General features: G+C 43.2%; 1 protein-coding gene across 8 annotated transcripts in view; it reads left to right on the top strand.

The window, feature by feature from the left end:
- The window catches only part of LOC138747238 (solute carrier family 12 member 7-like), a 252,551-nt gene that overhangs the window by 177,392 nt on the left and 60,621 nt on the right, over positions 1 to 14,538 (top strand). For all 8 annotated transcript variants that reach the window (XM_069906322.1, XM_069906337.1, XM_069906295.1 and 5 more), the window contains 5 exons: positions 1,395 to 1,525; positions 4,342 to 4,583; positions 9,534 to 9,745; positions 11,958 to 12,125; positions 12,292 to 12,390. In XM_069906322.1, the coding sequence (XP_069762423.1) occupies positions 1,395 to 1,525; positions 4,342 to 4,583; positions 9,534 to 9,745; positions 11,958 to 12,125; positions 12,292 to 12,390 (852 nt within the window). The remainder of the gene's footprint in view (positions 1 to 1,394; positions 1,526 to 4,341; positions 4,584 to 9,533; positions 9,746 to 11,957; positions 12,126 to 12,291; positions 12,391 to 14,538) is intronic.

The raw sequence follows: 14,538 nt of genomic DNA, 5'->3' as shown, positions 1-14,538 counted from the left end.
GATGTGTGAAAACGAGCAGTGATTAGTGTTGGATATTTCATTATCAATGCTGACCTGATGGCCAAAGTTGCGCTTTCTGTGAAGTACTAGTTTTTGGCAAATACCATTGCAGTAAAACAGAAATAAACAGGAAGAAATATTTGTCCTAGTAATTTATCAGCAATAGGTTCTAGCTTATGACCATCTTTTTTGATTAATATTGCTACCTTCAGATAAGATCTTTTCTGCAGGACAAATTAGGTCCAACTATGACCCTACCAGAGTGCAGTGACAAAGAAAGCCTGATTCGAAGGGGGGACACACGGAGGTTCATCTCAGCGATGTATTTCTTGCTCCAAGTGGAAGGCCATAAACCAGGCCTTCACAAATCAAGGCAGAGGTGAAAGTTGGAAATAGGGATAACGATTGATGAGCGGTGTTGGCTCGACCTGTGTCAGACCAGTATGACTGCATTCATTAATGTGCGATACAGGCTGGTGCAATACAACTTTCTACACCAGCTGTACCTGACAGATCTAAACCAGAATTATCAGACCAATGGATCAGCTGTGGCTTTGAGACGGGAGTGTTTGTGGGCACAACCTGGACCTGTACCAAGGTGAGACCCTTCTGGGAAGAACTGGGCTAAGTCTTAGAAAAAATCGTAGGTAAAGAATTCCCACAAGACCCAGAGTTGTTCCTGTTGGGAAACATAATGGACATAAGACTTACGATGAACCTGTCCAATTCATAATGATAACATTGGCCATGGCTAGGAAGTACACAGCGGTTCCCTGGAAATCTGAGTCCTGTCTGAGCATTACTCACTGGAACACAGAAATACAAAACTGAGTTACCCTGGAGAAAATTACTTACAACTTTAAAAAAAAAGTAGAACACTTTTCTGAAAATTTGGCAACCATATTTAAATTCCATAGCAGCACGACTATAGTGTGGACCATCACGCCTTGCAGCCCTACCTTCCCCGTCTACCCCTCAATCAGTGGGGGGGCGGGGGGGTCCCATCCCAACTCAACAAGGAAAAGTCAAGAAGAAAACAGCCTGAGCTCTGGCCGCAGTGTCCTGACAAACCCACAAACTCCTGATCTATGTTTCACAGCTTTGATGTGAACACATGTGTAACTGTGGTTGGTTAAGTGTTAAACATGAAGGGGGTAAGGGGTGAGGGGAGTGGGAGGAAAGGGGACAGAAAAAACTTGAACTCTACAGAAAACCTTATATAGAATTGATAATTGTAAATTGTAACCAATGTTGATGTTGTCAACATTAACATCGATTGGATTAATAACTATTTGAGTTTGTTTGGAAAATCGCCCATAATTTTTTTTTTAACATACTGCTGCCTATTCTCCTTTACTCATTTTCATGCCTCTTTCTGTTCTTTTGTTCATCAGCGGGAGGATCCTACTATATGATTTCAAGGTCCCTGGGTCCGGAGTTTGGAGGGGCTGTCGGCCTGTGTTTTTATCTGGGCACAACATTTGCTGGAGCCATGTACATCTTGGGAACAATAGAGATTCTTCTGGTGAGTTGCTGGATGTTCAACCGGAGAAGAGTCTAATTCGGTGGTTTTCAAACTGCCCCCGAATTCACATCCCACTTTAAGTCATCCCAATGCCACCATGCTCTGTGATTAGTAAGGGGAATCACTGACCTGGACCCAATTGTCACTGAAATATTTTGCATGAGAAAAATTGTCGTTGGCCAATGGATCAGCTGTGGCTGATCTCCTTTGGAGATCTGAAACCATGCACATAACGAGTCAATGAGGGACAATTAAAACAGTGGGTTTCAATCTTTTTCTTTCCACCCACATCCCACCTTAAGCAGTCCCTTACTAATCACAGAGCACACAGGGAATTCTTAAAGTGGTATGTGAGTTTAGGGGGGCAGGTTTGAGAACTACGGGTCTAATTCAAAGCGTTTTGATGAAACCTTAATCCTTCCAAAAATTGTTTTTGTGTACATAGTGTACACCACCTTTACTCTGAAGGAGGAAGGATAGGTCATTTAGCTCCTCCTGCTGGTTCTACTGTTTGACCAGATCGTGGTCAAAAGGTATGTTGGGAAGATGCCCCCTCTTGGTTGAAAGGTGAATAGAGTGCACTGACATCTCAGGTACAAACCTTTTCTTTAACTCCTGAAAGCACTGATAGAATTTAATGACCGCTCGCCAGTCCATGCAAGGTGGCCTGCATGAGTGAGCTGTGACTTGACCCCCGTGATTGGAAAGAGGAACAGGAACCACCAATTTTTCACCTTTTAAAAACAGTGAGCTGAAACCTCCCAGTGTCCAAGTATGTTTACAATAGTCTTTAACATTTTCACAACATTTAATATCGATTCTCCTGAACCTGTTCTTTCAATCTCTCAGTCCCAATTGACAAAAAAAAGATTGGAATTGCTACTTGAATGTAAGATGCACTCCCCTGTAACTCTCAATCTTCTCTTGAAATTGCCTTCTCTATAATTGCTTATTTCAATGACATATTATTTTGATTAACTCGGAGACATTTCTTTATCAAACAAATTCTCACATTAGCCCACTTGTTTTATTATTATGCTAATCTCAAGGTCAGAATTTTCCACCCCCTTTTAACTTTATCACATCCAAACTTTCCTCTCCGTAATCACAGTCTTATCACTTTCCATTCACTGGACGCTGCTGTGTTATCTTCACACTAGCTATGCCCTTCCTGAACAAAAACAAGATACCGCAGTTGCTGGAAAGCCAAGGTTTCACCAGAGAAAGACAATGTGGAGAGGAGTTTCCCCGATCACAAACCTTCCTTCACCAGATGGCGAGAGAAAGTGTGATTTTGGAGGGCTGTCCATTGTTCCTTCATTTGAATAGCTGCTTCATCCAGTTCAGTGGTATCGTTCTGTAGGGATAGTGTGAACATCTATCTCTGATGAATGCTAGGCTCTAAGGCAGGGTTTGCAGAAAACTGGATTTAGTGCTTATTGAACTGTACTCATCACGAGTTTGTGTTCACTCGTGTTGGAGGTTTGGATCTGGAATCAGGTTGCCGATGGTTAGAACTGTACTGGAGACTCCTGGGGCTTCAGAGGCTGCAGGAGTCCTGGCGGCGAATCCATGGACACGATTGTCAGGGGGTGGGAGGACTCTTTTTGACTTCTTTTTCTTTGAATGGCCAACTGTTGCCTTCTGGTAGACAAAAGGCAATTCTGTGTAATATTACATTTCTGTTTCATTGCATGACTATAATTAGTGTTACGGGTTATATATTATTTATGAATATGTCTTTAAAAGAGAGAGATTGTGGGAGTGTAGTTCACTTCACAAAAGACATTCATTTAAAATGCAAGCGCTTTGGCTGAAGCCAGACTTTCAGGCTCGTGACTTTGCAGAGACATCGGAACTGCTTTAGAAAGAACTTCAAAAGCAGGTGCAAATGGAAGAGTCTGGGCTCAAATTCTGATAAAGATCTTTCAAAGATTGGGTTGGAGCCCTGTCAGAAGTAATTTGGTTTTTTACAAGCAGGATTCTTCTCTGAGAGAGAGAGAGAGAGAGGGGAGGGGGGGGGGGGTGGGGTCAGTTCGACAGTAGCAGTTGAGGCTGTAACATGGCAGGCTGGGAGCTTGTTGAAAAAAACGATTTTGATGACCAGTTGTGAGTTCTGAGTTCAGCCTGTTGAAAACCCTTGTGGTCCTTACAAGAGGAAATGGCTGGCTAGAGTGTTTCTCCTGAAATAAGGGAAACAAGAGGAACTCTGTGATGACCTGGAAGAAGAGATTATCATTTGGAAAACACATGATGGGGCAAGTTTCTTTGGCAAGACACTGAAGTGGCAGATTGGAGGAAATTAGTTTGTGTCCAACGAGCAACAAATATCTCTATGAAACCAACAAGAACCATACTGAGTGGTAACCAATTAACTTTAAACACCAGAGTCTGGTGAAGATTCATAAATGTTAAATTCTGTGCACAGTATAAGAATTGCCTGCAACCAGTGAACTTGGAGAAGTGAGATTGGACTGTGAAACAAAGAACTTTCCTGAACATTACATGTGCGCCTAGAATTAGAAGGGGGTTAAGTTAATAGTAATAAGTTAAAGTTTGATCCTGTTTTCATGCTTACAGATAATTAAAAGCAACTTTTGTTTAAGCAACCATTTGTCTTGGTGAATTTCTATTGCTGCTGGGTTTTGAGGTCCTCTGGGCTCGTAACAATAGTAACTGATCTGATTGTTTAGAGCAGAGATATAAAAGCTGTGAATCAAATCCTGAAATCCTGTGCTTGTTACCCAATTTTTGGTACATTTTTGAGTAGTAATTTGAGGTTTTCTAGCTCTTTAATGTACAAACTTTCCTTCTAGACCTACATTGTTCCAAGTGCAGCAATATTCAAAACAGAAGATCCCAGCCAAGAAAAGCAGGCCATGCTGAATAACATGAGGGTGTATGGCACGTGTACGATTGCTCTGATGGCCACAGTGGTATTTGTTGGAGTCAAGTACGTCAACAAACTGGCTCTCGTTTTCTTGGCCTGCGTCATCCTTTCCATTTTCTCTATCTACGCAGGGGTCATCAAAAGTGGCTTCAGTCCACCAGACTTCCCGTAAGTACACCCATCTGTAAGGGGGCAGTTTCAAGATTTCTTCACAACTTTCATTGTTTTTGTAATGATAATTTTGTTACAATTTTTTGGGGCTAATACAGTGTGGAAATGACTCTTCTGTCTAAATAAAAACATAGCACTGGAGAAACTCAGCTGGTCAAACAGAAAAAGAAAGATACAGAACCAACGTTGCTTCTTCAAGGTGTCAGCAGATGTCCAAATAAGCTGATAGGAGGAGTCCAAAAGGCAGGAGGCAATAGGTGGTTAAGGGAGGGCGGGCACACCAGCAAGTGGGGCGGTGGTTCTGTGAATTCAGAGGAAAGGGGGTGGAGAGCTGGAGGAAAGAACACAATTGGAAGGGAGGGAGAACAGAGAGCAGGTTTAACTGAAAGAGGTGGAGTTGATGTTGATGCCATCCAGCTGGAGAAAGCCCGGGTGGTAAATCAGGTGTGGTTCTTCCAATTGACAGGTGGTCTTGGTGGGACAGTACATAAGGCCATGGACAAACATGTGGAGAGGGGCATGGAATTGAAGGGGTTGGCCACTACAAGATCCTTGTCACTGGTGCGGACATAGTGGAGGTGCTGAGTGAACCAATCTCCCGGTCTGCATCCAGTCTTTCCGATGTAGAGAAGGCCACGGGTGGGGGGGTTGGGCTGGATGCAGTTGATGACTCCAGCAGAAACACAAGTGTTGACAATGCAGGGGACAAGGGAGTCATGGAGGGAGTGGCTCCAATGGAAGTCGGAGAAGGGAATAGTAGGATCAGGTTGCAGGTGGCGGAAATTCTGGAGGATAATGTGTTTGATGCGTAGGCTGGTGGGGTGGTAGGTGAGGACGAGGGGAATCTTGTGTTTTTTGCATCTGGCGGCATACGGTGCCAGGCAGATAAGCAGGAAATGGAGGAGATGTGGGCCGAGTCGATGGTGATGGAGGGGAAGCCACGTCTGTGGAAGAAGGTCGATATTTCGGATGATCTGGACTGGAAGACCTCATCTTGGGAACAGGTGGTGGAGAAGGGGAAATTGCAAAAAGGGAATAGGATCCTTGCAGAGGGCTGGATGTGAAGTAGTGGGATTTAGTGGGTTTGTAAAGAGGCAGAGAGATCAAGAAAGGGCAGGTTGTTGCCAGAGATGGACCAAGTAGAACAGGGGTGTCAAACTCAAATTCACGGAGGGCCAAAATTAAAAACTTGGACTAAGTCGAGGGCCGAACTAAATATTTATTGAAAATTTTCAACAACATCTGCATGTTTTCTCTTCTTTCAACATATGTAATGCTAAACTTTTTCTTATTAAAATAAATGTTTAATAATAGTTTTGGATAAACTCTTTCCAGAAGCATTAACAAATGAGAAATAAAATATTCAATAAATAATATTTCTCTACAGAGGATTTGTCAAATGTTGCTAGTGTGCTGTCGAATAGTAAAATCTGAGGGCTATTGAGAATGTGGGAGAATAACATGATTCCTGAAACAATCAAATGGGTGACTGATTGTGGGCATGAACTCTAGCAGGGTTATTTGCCATGCCCTTTTTCCATTGGTACAGATATCCTTTGATTTACACACTTTTCAAGTTTTATGCCTAATGAGCTTGTATCCAGGTGCAGGACCATTTTTAACCAGGAATATATTTATCACTGTGACATGAAACTATTGGAAGATCGTTTTATCCTGAGATTAAAGTTCATAATCCTTACTCAGGCCTGTGTGCGGGAGGGCGGGGTTTGCGGGCGATCGGGTTGGACAACGACAGTGCGGGGGCATCGGCTCTCGCTGCAGGGCGGCATCTCGACAGATCAGCGGCCCAATCACCGTGAGTCGCGGGTCGGCCTGCGGCAGGGAGGGGGAGTGGGCAACGGTCCTGGCGAGGTCAGGCCCGAGGCCTCCGGTTCCGGGTGCTGGGAAGCGGCCTTGGCTTCCCCTGACACCGGCCAAGCCCCAAAACCAGAGTCCACGGTGAGACCCTGCAACGTAAACAGAGGAGGTGGGGGCGATTAGCAGGCTGACGTCAATGCATTCTGGGATTTGTTGTATTACTGTGCATGCGCTATACTGGCGCGGCAGCCAGCGGGCCACCTCTAATACATTTTTGAAATGATCTTACGGGCCAAAGTGAATGAAGTTGACATGCTCATCATGGATGCATAAGACGATACGATACCTTTATTATCATTTAGGACCAGAATGTAACACTATACACAGTGGAAAAAAAACAAGATAACATTCCTGCAAACCATAATGCTACCTACACATCATGAGATTACACAAAAACAACATAGACAACACAAGGGCAGCCCCCATGTCTAGTGGAGGAAGAGTTGGGGGGGCAGCATGGATTGCTCCACAAAGCCCACAAACAGTAGCCCACGCTACTCCTTTGATTTGAAGAAAGTGGGATGTCAGATGAGAAGTTACTGAGATCAAGTTCTGGCAGGCAGAGGAGGGTATTGGTGGAGGGGGACTGGTCGGGTCTCCAGTCCAGAAAGAAACCAGAGTCGAGATGAGAGCAGTGGGGCAAGAGCGAGCGGAAACAACAGGCCTACCAGGATAATTGGGTTTCTGTAAGAGGTAGAATCAAGCAGAGCAGGCAGGGGTGCCGTGCTAATTCTTTAGGTGCCAGACCTCACCAAAAACTGTCAAGGAGGGGCCCCATGAGATTCCCGGAGCGGTGCTCCAATCAGCTCTGCCAGCACTGCACGCCTGAGTGCAGGGACGGGAAAGCATGAGATTGGAGGCGATGGCAGGAGGTGCTGCGGCAGGGTCCTGGGGAAGGGGTACGTAGGGGGAGGTGTCTTAGCAAGTTAGAGGTCTGTGCACCAAACCACAACAGCATCACCCTTGTCTGTGGGTTCGATGGTGAGGTTGGGATTGTTGCGGAGAGAGTGGGGGGGGGGGGGGCAGAGCATTCAGCAGAGGTGGGCTGGAATAACAGAGGGAAGTGGTGAAGTTGAGTTTTGTTAAGGAACTTTTATCCTATTTGTCAGTAACAAAAATGCATCAAAGAGCGGAGAACCACGTGTTCGTCTGCAGAGAGTGTGATTGAACAGTTAACACAATGCAGGGGAAAGTCAGCATTGATCTGTTTTGAAATTTCCAATTGAGCAGCTTTTAAGGGACAGGAGGTTTGCATTTCCTCCTCTCCTTTTGTGAAGATGCCCTTTGAGGCATCACCACTGACAGCTATAGATTTAACTTCTGACATTTTCCTTATGTTCTGAAGTTCTTCACCTCTTCTCAGCGGAATCTCTTCCAATTTACTCCCTTTATCAAACTGCTAGTCATTGCAGGGGTCACAGAACCATGGAACACTACAGCTCGAAAACAGGCCCTTCAGTCTATCTAGTCCATGCTATACTATTATTTTCCCTGGTTCCATTGACCTGTGCCCTGACCATGACTCTCCCATCCATGTACCTTAAATGTCAAAGTTAAGCCTGCATTGACTACTTCACTTGGCAGCTCGTTCCACTCTCTGCATGAAGAAGCTCCACCTCACTGTTCCCTGGGAGCGTTTCGCCCTTATCCAGCTTTTGCCTTGCCTAACCTCAGTGGGAAAAGCCTGCTTGCATTTACTCTATCGATCCCCTCGAACAAATCTCCAGGAAATAAAGTGCTAAACTGTTTAACCTCGGTTCCTCAAGACCAGGCAACATCCTTGTAAATCTCCTTTGTGATCTTTTGTCGACTAAAATAGTTTCAACTCAAATCCTTTCCACCGTAAAGCCAAGCGAAAGGATTGAAAGGAACCTTTGTTTTCCAAAGGTTAACTTTATTGCAACCAACCCAAGTGGAATGAATGCTTCAGACACAAAGTCCTGGAATTGTTTCCAGGTTTAAAAATTGTTTATCAATTTATCTTTTGGGCCTTTGACTTCTATTTTGTTTTTTTAACCTGTTTCAAAGTCCATAAATCCAAACCTGAAACCAGAGCCAGGGACAGGTTTGACCACAGGGACCATCCCCCTGCACAATCTCCCTGGGACTGTTGTTTCTTCTGAGTGCTCTGGTTTCTTCCCTCAACGTTGATTGTTGCCAATAACGCTCCTGTGGTATAAGAATGTGGGGAGAATTTTTAAAAATGGGATACTGTACAATAGTGTAAATAGGAGGTGGATGATTGGCATGGAGTGACTGGGCCAAAGGGCCTGTTTCTGAGGTACATAAATCTTTAAATGTCAACACAGTAACGAGCCATTTCGGCCCACGAGTCTGTTCTGCCCAATTTACATCCCATTAACCTACAAGTCCCCGGTACAGTGGGAGGGAGAAAACCGGAGCCCCCGGGGAAAACCCTCGCAGACACGTGGAGAACGTACAAACCCCTTACGGACACCACGGGATTTGAACCCTGGTCCCGATCGCTGGCGCTGTAAAGGCATCAAGCTGACCGCTACACCAACCTTGCTGCCCAAATCCATGGAAGTAACTTCGTTTCCCCAACAAGGGCAAAATGAACTGAGTTTTTTTCTGTTACATTTGTACAGTTGTGTGATTTAGCAGAGTTGGTTATTGATCCAAAGCAGAAATGTAGACTTTTTTGACAGATGTTATTTTAAAGGCGTGGATGAAAATAATCCAATCCGGAATTTAAGCCCAAATGTAGAAATGGAAAAACTTTCCAAAGTCTGAAGTTTTGAACTTCAGCAAGTGGTAGTAGTGTATTTATATTGCGCATTTAACACAAGACACTTTGATATAAAGCGTTGAATGTACAATTAGGAATAAATTCTTCTTCTTCTTTGGCTTGGCTTCGCGGACGAAGATTTATGGAGGGGGTAAAAAGTCCAAATAAATTGGTTACTATCTAAATGGCGACAGGCAGCCAAAATACACGGGCACGGCCACCTTCTTACAGAGACTGTCCAAGAGACTTGTTCTGTGCTTTTGATTGTGGTATAGTTTTCCATTCATGTGTTCTCCTTTTCCATTTCACGTGTCCTTCAGCCTGTGCCTACTTGGAAACAGAACATTAGCCTGGAAAGACTTTGACAAGTGTGCAAAAGTCATCACTGAAGGTAACCAGACAGTGGTATCTCAGCTCTGGCAGCTCTTCTGCAATGGGCCCTTTCTCAACGCTACGTGTAATGAATATTTTACACTCAACAATGTCACCAAGATTCAAGGGATTCCTGGGATTGCTAGCACAGTAATATTTGGTGAGTGTTAGAAAATGCAGATGCATGTGTAAGAAATTTTAATAGACATGAACTTTTGATGGTGGTGAGAGTTTATTATCTTACATACAACATAATGACACATTGAAATTCTTCATGTCAAGTCAACTTTATTGTCATCTGTTGCACCAGCATTCTCCGGTCCTCAGTGCAAAGCATGATGACACACATCCAGACCTATCACACATCCAGACACATACTACATAATCCTAGTATTCATATAAATAAATACATAGACATTGTCATGTACTTGTGAGAGTCTCGGATGGTTCATGTGAGCAGTTCCTTTGGTTGTTCAGCATTCTCACTGCTTATGGGAATGCTTGCTTGCTGCATTGACATAGCAACATAAAATAAAGGCATTCCCCAACTTACGGCTGTAATTGGGACCGAAGGATTGGACGTATCTTGAAATGGATGTAGGTCAGAATTTTGCCCACGTGCGTGGAGTCCTGAAGTCTTAAAGCAAACTTTTTAATCAAATAATTTTTTCATCGTAGATTTTTGTTGTATTTGACAAAGTATAACAGGGATACAGGGCATGTAAGAGCCAACATGTGTGTACTTAACCATGTTGGTCGGCGTCCCAGGGTCCTAGGCTGGGCGCATATGCAAGTCTTCAGTTGGTGCATACGTGGTGGGTTCGCATATTGGAGTTCAGTTGGCATATGCGCGGTGGGTTCGCGTATTGGAGTTTGGTTGGTGTATGTGCGGTGGGCTCATGTATTGGAGTTTGGTTGGCGTATGCACGGTGGGTTCGTGTATTGGAGTTTGGTTAACATGCGTGGTGGGTTCGCGTATTGGAGTTCGGTTGGCGTATGCTTGGTGGGTTCGCGTACTGGAGTTTGGTTGGCACATAAAGGAGAGATAAGGGCGTGAATTCAATATCCTCAGGGCGTTTAACTCTCCTGCATGCGCCAACCAAACTCCAGTATGTGAACCCACTGCGCATGTGCCAACCAAATTGGGATGGCTGCACCCAGCCTACGGACACTGGGACGTCGACTAACAAGGTAAGTTCATACATTTTGGCTCTTCCATGCCCTGTATCCCTGTTATACTTTGTCAAATACAACATAAACCCATAAATTTTTTATATTTTCTTATAAATTTACAAAAAGATTTGGTCGTTTGTGCGGATGGATGCAAGTTGAGTAGGTCATACGTTGGGGAGTACTTGTACACAAACAAATTATAAGCACAAATTAAGTTGACATAGGAGATAAAAGGCCATAAGTATAAAAGGATAAATATTCACAGTTGCAGTTAGTGGAAAAAAAGATGACCCAGTCATGCAGGCAGATGGTCCCTGAGTGGTTTGTGGTTCAGGTTGTACAGGGAGGTTCAAAAGCCTGATGGCTGGTGGCGGGGGGTGGGGGGGGGGGAGAATGTTCTTGACTCTCGAGGTGCCAGTCTCCAGATATATATATTTGTTAAAATATTGCCTCTCAATGGTAGTTTTTCAATGTGGCTCTTACAGTATGAACTTTAACAGTTAATAGAGTGAGTAGCATAACATTATTACAGCGTAGCGACCCTGGTTTAATTGGCGCTGCCTGTGAAGGAATGCATCTGTTCCTCCTGTGTCTGCAGGTTTTCGCTGCCTGCTCCTGTTTCCTCCCACATTCCAAAGGTTAATTGGTCACATGGGTGTATTTGGGAAGCACAGGCTTGTGGGGCCCTAAGGGCCTGTTATCATGCTCGATATGTTAAAAAAACCTAAAATTAAATTACGTATAGTGATGAGACCAAATTTGCATAAACAGAACGATGGGTCTTGGAAATGTTGGAAAACATCAACTACTTGGAGAGTCTATTTGGAGAAACAATCAGAATTGGAGGACTGTAAGGCGATCAGACGTGTCAAGTGTAAATGTAGCATTACGTTTAAAATATTGCTCATTTTTTGTATTCACTGACATATTAGCAACAAGCTCAGAAGGGTTTATTTTAACTCGTTTTGGAGTTTCCATTTAGAAGCAATTTTGGGCCCTCGAAAACGAACAATGGAGATAATCTGGTCAGTAAAGTTAGTTTACAGTTACCTCTGGTACATTAGAGAGAAAGAGCTTTATTTTAAAGGAACACGCATGCATCAACCTTGGGAGAAATCATCATGTACAAATGTTGTTTCTATTGAATAGGTTGTTCCTTAACCAAAACTCTCATATCACTTTGCCTTGTTTTCCTGTAGAAAATATCTGGAGTAATTATGAACCTCAAGGGGAGATGTTGGAAAAGAAAGGACTCCCATCTATTCCCGCTTCAGAAGGCGAAGTGAATGTGGGTCTGCCATATGTGTTCAGTGATATAGCGACTTACTTCACCATGCTGGTTGGCATCTATTTCCCATCTGTTACAGGTGAGGTTTATGGCTGTGGGCTGTATAATCCTGTGCAGCCATAGTGATTTCCATTTGCTCCCTTTCTCCAAGTTATTAGCTGAATGATATAAAGAGGGGAATGTGCATAATTGTAATTAATAGCTCACTTGATTCTAACTATGTTTCTTTTTTTTAACCTCTGCAGGTATCATGGCAGGTTCAAATAGGTCTGGAGACCTAAAAGATGCCCAGAAATCCATCCCCACTGGAACTTTATTAGCAATTATAACGACATCTTTCATTTGTATCCTTACTCTGGGAAATAATATCTAAACCTGAAATGTGTAGACATTTTAAAGAAATCTTGCTGGTTTTTACAGTGGCAACACATGTGGAGTTGTGGAACTGATTTCAGTAGATTTTAATTTGTAGAGAGGAACGATTCTTAATGAAACCCCATAGTCAGAAGTAAAAACACAATGGTGGAGAAACTCAGCATTATGTTTTTACTTCAACCACGGTGTCTACAGATTCTTGTGTTTTACCGCATAGTAAGAACCCAAGCATTTGACAAATGAAGGGAGTGTAGGGACTACTTTCCACTTGGATGATAAAAGAATCTTCTTGTCAGTGACTCAAACAAATTTGTACTCAAGTTGAGTTTTCCAAAATTTATTAAATGATATTAAACATTGTTTACATTAATATAATTCACTGAATGTTGTTTCAAGTACCTAAAACGTTGTTAGACAATCAATAGAAAATGTCGGAAGATTCTCTGTATCCTCCATTCCACAGAACAAAAGAAACTAAACTAGCAAGCAAAGAAGACCATGAAGCAAAGATAGTGCTAGGAGACAGCATAAAAGTATGTTAAACAAAACCATAAACAGATAACTGGCAAGCATGAAACATATTTTAACCCCTGCAGCGAGGGAGCTTGATGCCTCCACCCAAACTCTGCATGTGGTTCCAACCCAACCTAATGTGCTGTGGCCAATTCTAAATCACACCAAAAATACATTTTAAAAATTATTTGCTATCTATAATGTGTTCCAGTCATGCTAGATTTGGCCCATTAAATGTTCCCTGCCCACAAATACGTGGTAAACTAACCTTCCCTGGAACTTGATTCCCTGTCCCTGGAAACCGAGTTCAAGGTGTAGCAAGACCCAGTTTGTGAGCCACTAAAGATTTGCCCCAACCCACCCCCCAAACAAAACCTGAACCTCCCATCAAAGTGAGGAGACATTTTGAAACCTTTGACGTCTAGCGATGCTGAAATACTATTGATTAAAATTCAATCTTTAACAATGTTTAAAATACATCAAACCCAGAAATAAGAAATAATTGAAGTCGTTTAAATAAATTGTTTACCGCTTTTATTGATTTTTTTTTTCCTTCTCTGTCAGATATTTCTGTTCAGATGAATGGTATTTCTGTTCCTCTGGCAGATCTGGCGGAAAGTGGGTGGGGGAGGTGATTTCCCCCAATTTTACAATCTCGCTAATTGTTTGCACGTCCAGGATTTACTCACCTGGTAGCAGCTGAAGAGGGGTCAGTTGGATCCTGCCCACGGATTATTATTAGGATGCTGGCCAATGTTTAAGTGTGATTCACGTATGGCTTAGAGCACTCCAGGTCAGATCTCGCCACCACATGCCAATGGAGAATGTTGAGAGCAAGTCAAGCCTGCAAATCTCACCTATCTTCCTTCGGTCTCTTTGTTTGCAACATTTAAATATTGTATTAATTCCTGGCTTAATCTGGTAAAGTAGTCTCTTTAGTCAAAGGTGTGGAAAATACACTCAGCATCAATCCCCCTTCACATTGTCATCTTCTGAGATATTTTGCATTGATGATTTGCCATCCTTCATTGATGATCCATCAGTCTATGGCCTTGTTAGGATTTGATTTTTTGGGGGTCAATTTTTGCAGATTTGAAAGCACATGGTAAAATATATTTTTAATTTCATTGATAAATTTTCTGTCAACAGTAAACGACAACTATAGAGAGGCTTTACTCAGGGCTTGCTGTGTGCACTTACGTGCCATCGACGTGCATGTACAGAGCGCCAGCTCTGAGCTGCACTGGCCCATGCGGTGACTGTGGTAAACAGCCAGGTGTTTGGTGAGGTGGCAAGGCTTTGTGTATGTGTTTACCTTTCCCAATTACCATTTTGTTGTTATTCACCGAGGTGGAAACTTTACAAAGGTCAAAGATTTTGAGAAAAACAACTAATCGTTTAAAATAAAAACGCCCCCAGCATTTTGGGCAGCGCGGTTAGCAACTGTTGTGGTTCCAACGACCCGGATTCAAATCCGGTGTTCTCTGTAAGGAGTTTGTCCGCTCTCCCCAATTTCCTCCAGTTTCCCCATACCCTTTAAAACATGCGGGGTATGGGGTATTTGAGGTGGTGCGGACAGACTCGTGGGCCAGAAGGGCCTGTTG

Source organism: Narcine bancroftii, chromosome 1, assembly GCF_036971445.1.
Source record: "Narcine bancroftii isolate sNarBan1 chromosome 1, sNarBan1.hap1, whole genome shotgun sequence".
NCBI lineage: Eukaryota > Metazoa > Chordata > Chondrichthyes > Torpediniformes > Narcinidae > Narcine > Narcine bancroftii.
The sequence above is the reverse complement of the archived record's forward strand: the minus strand, read 5'-3'. Positions and strand labels throughout refer to the sequence as shown.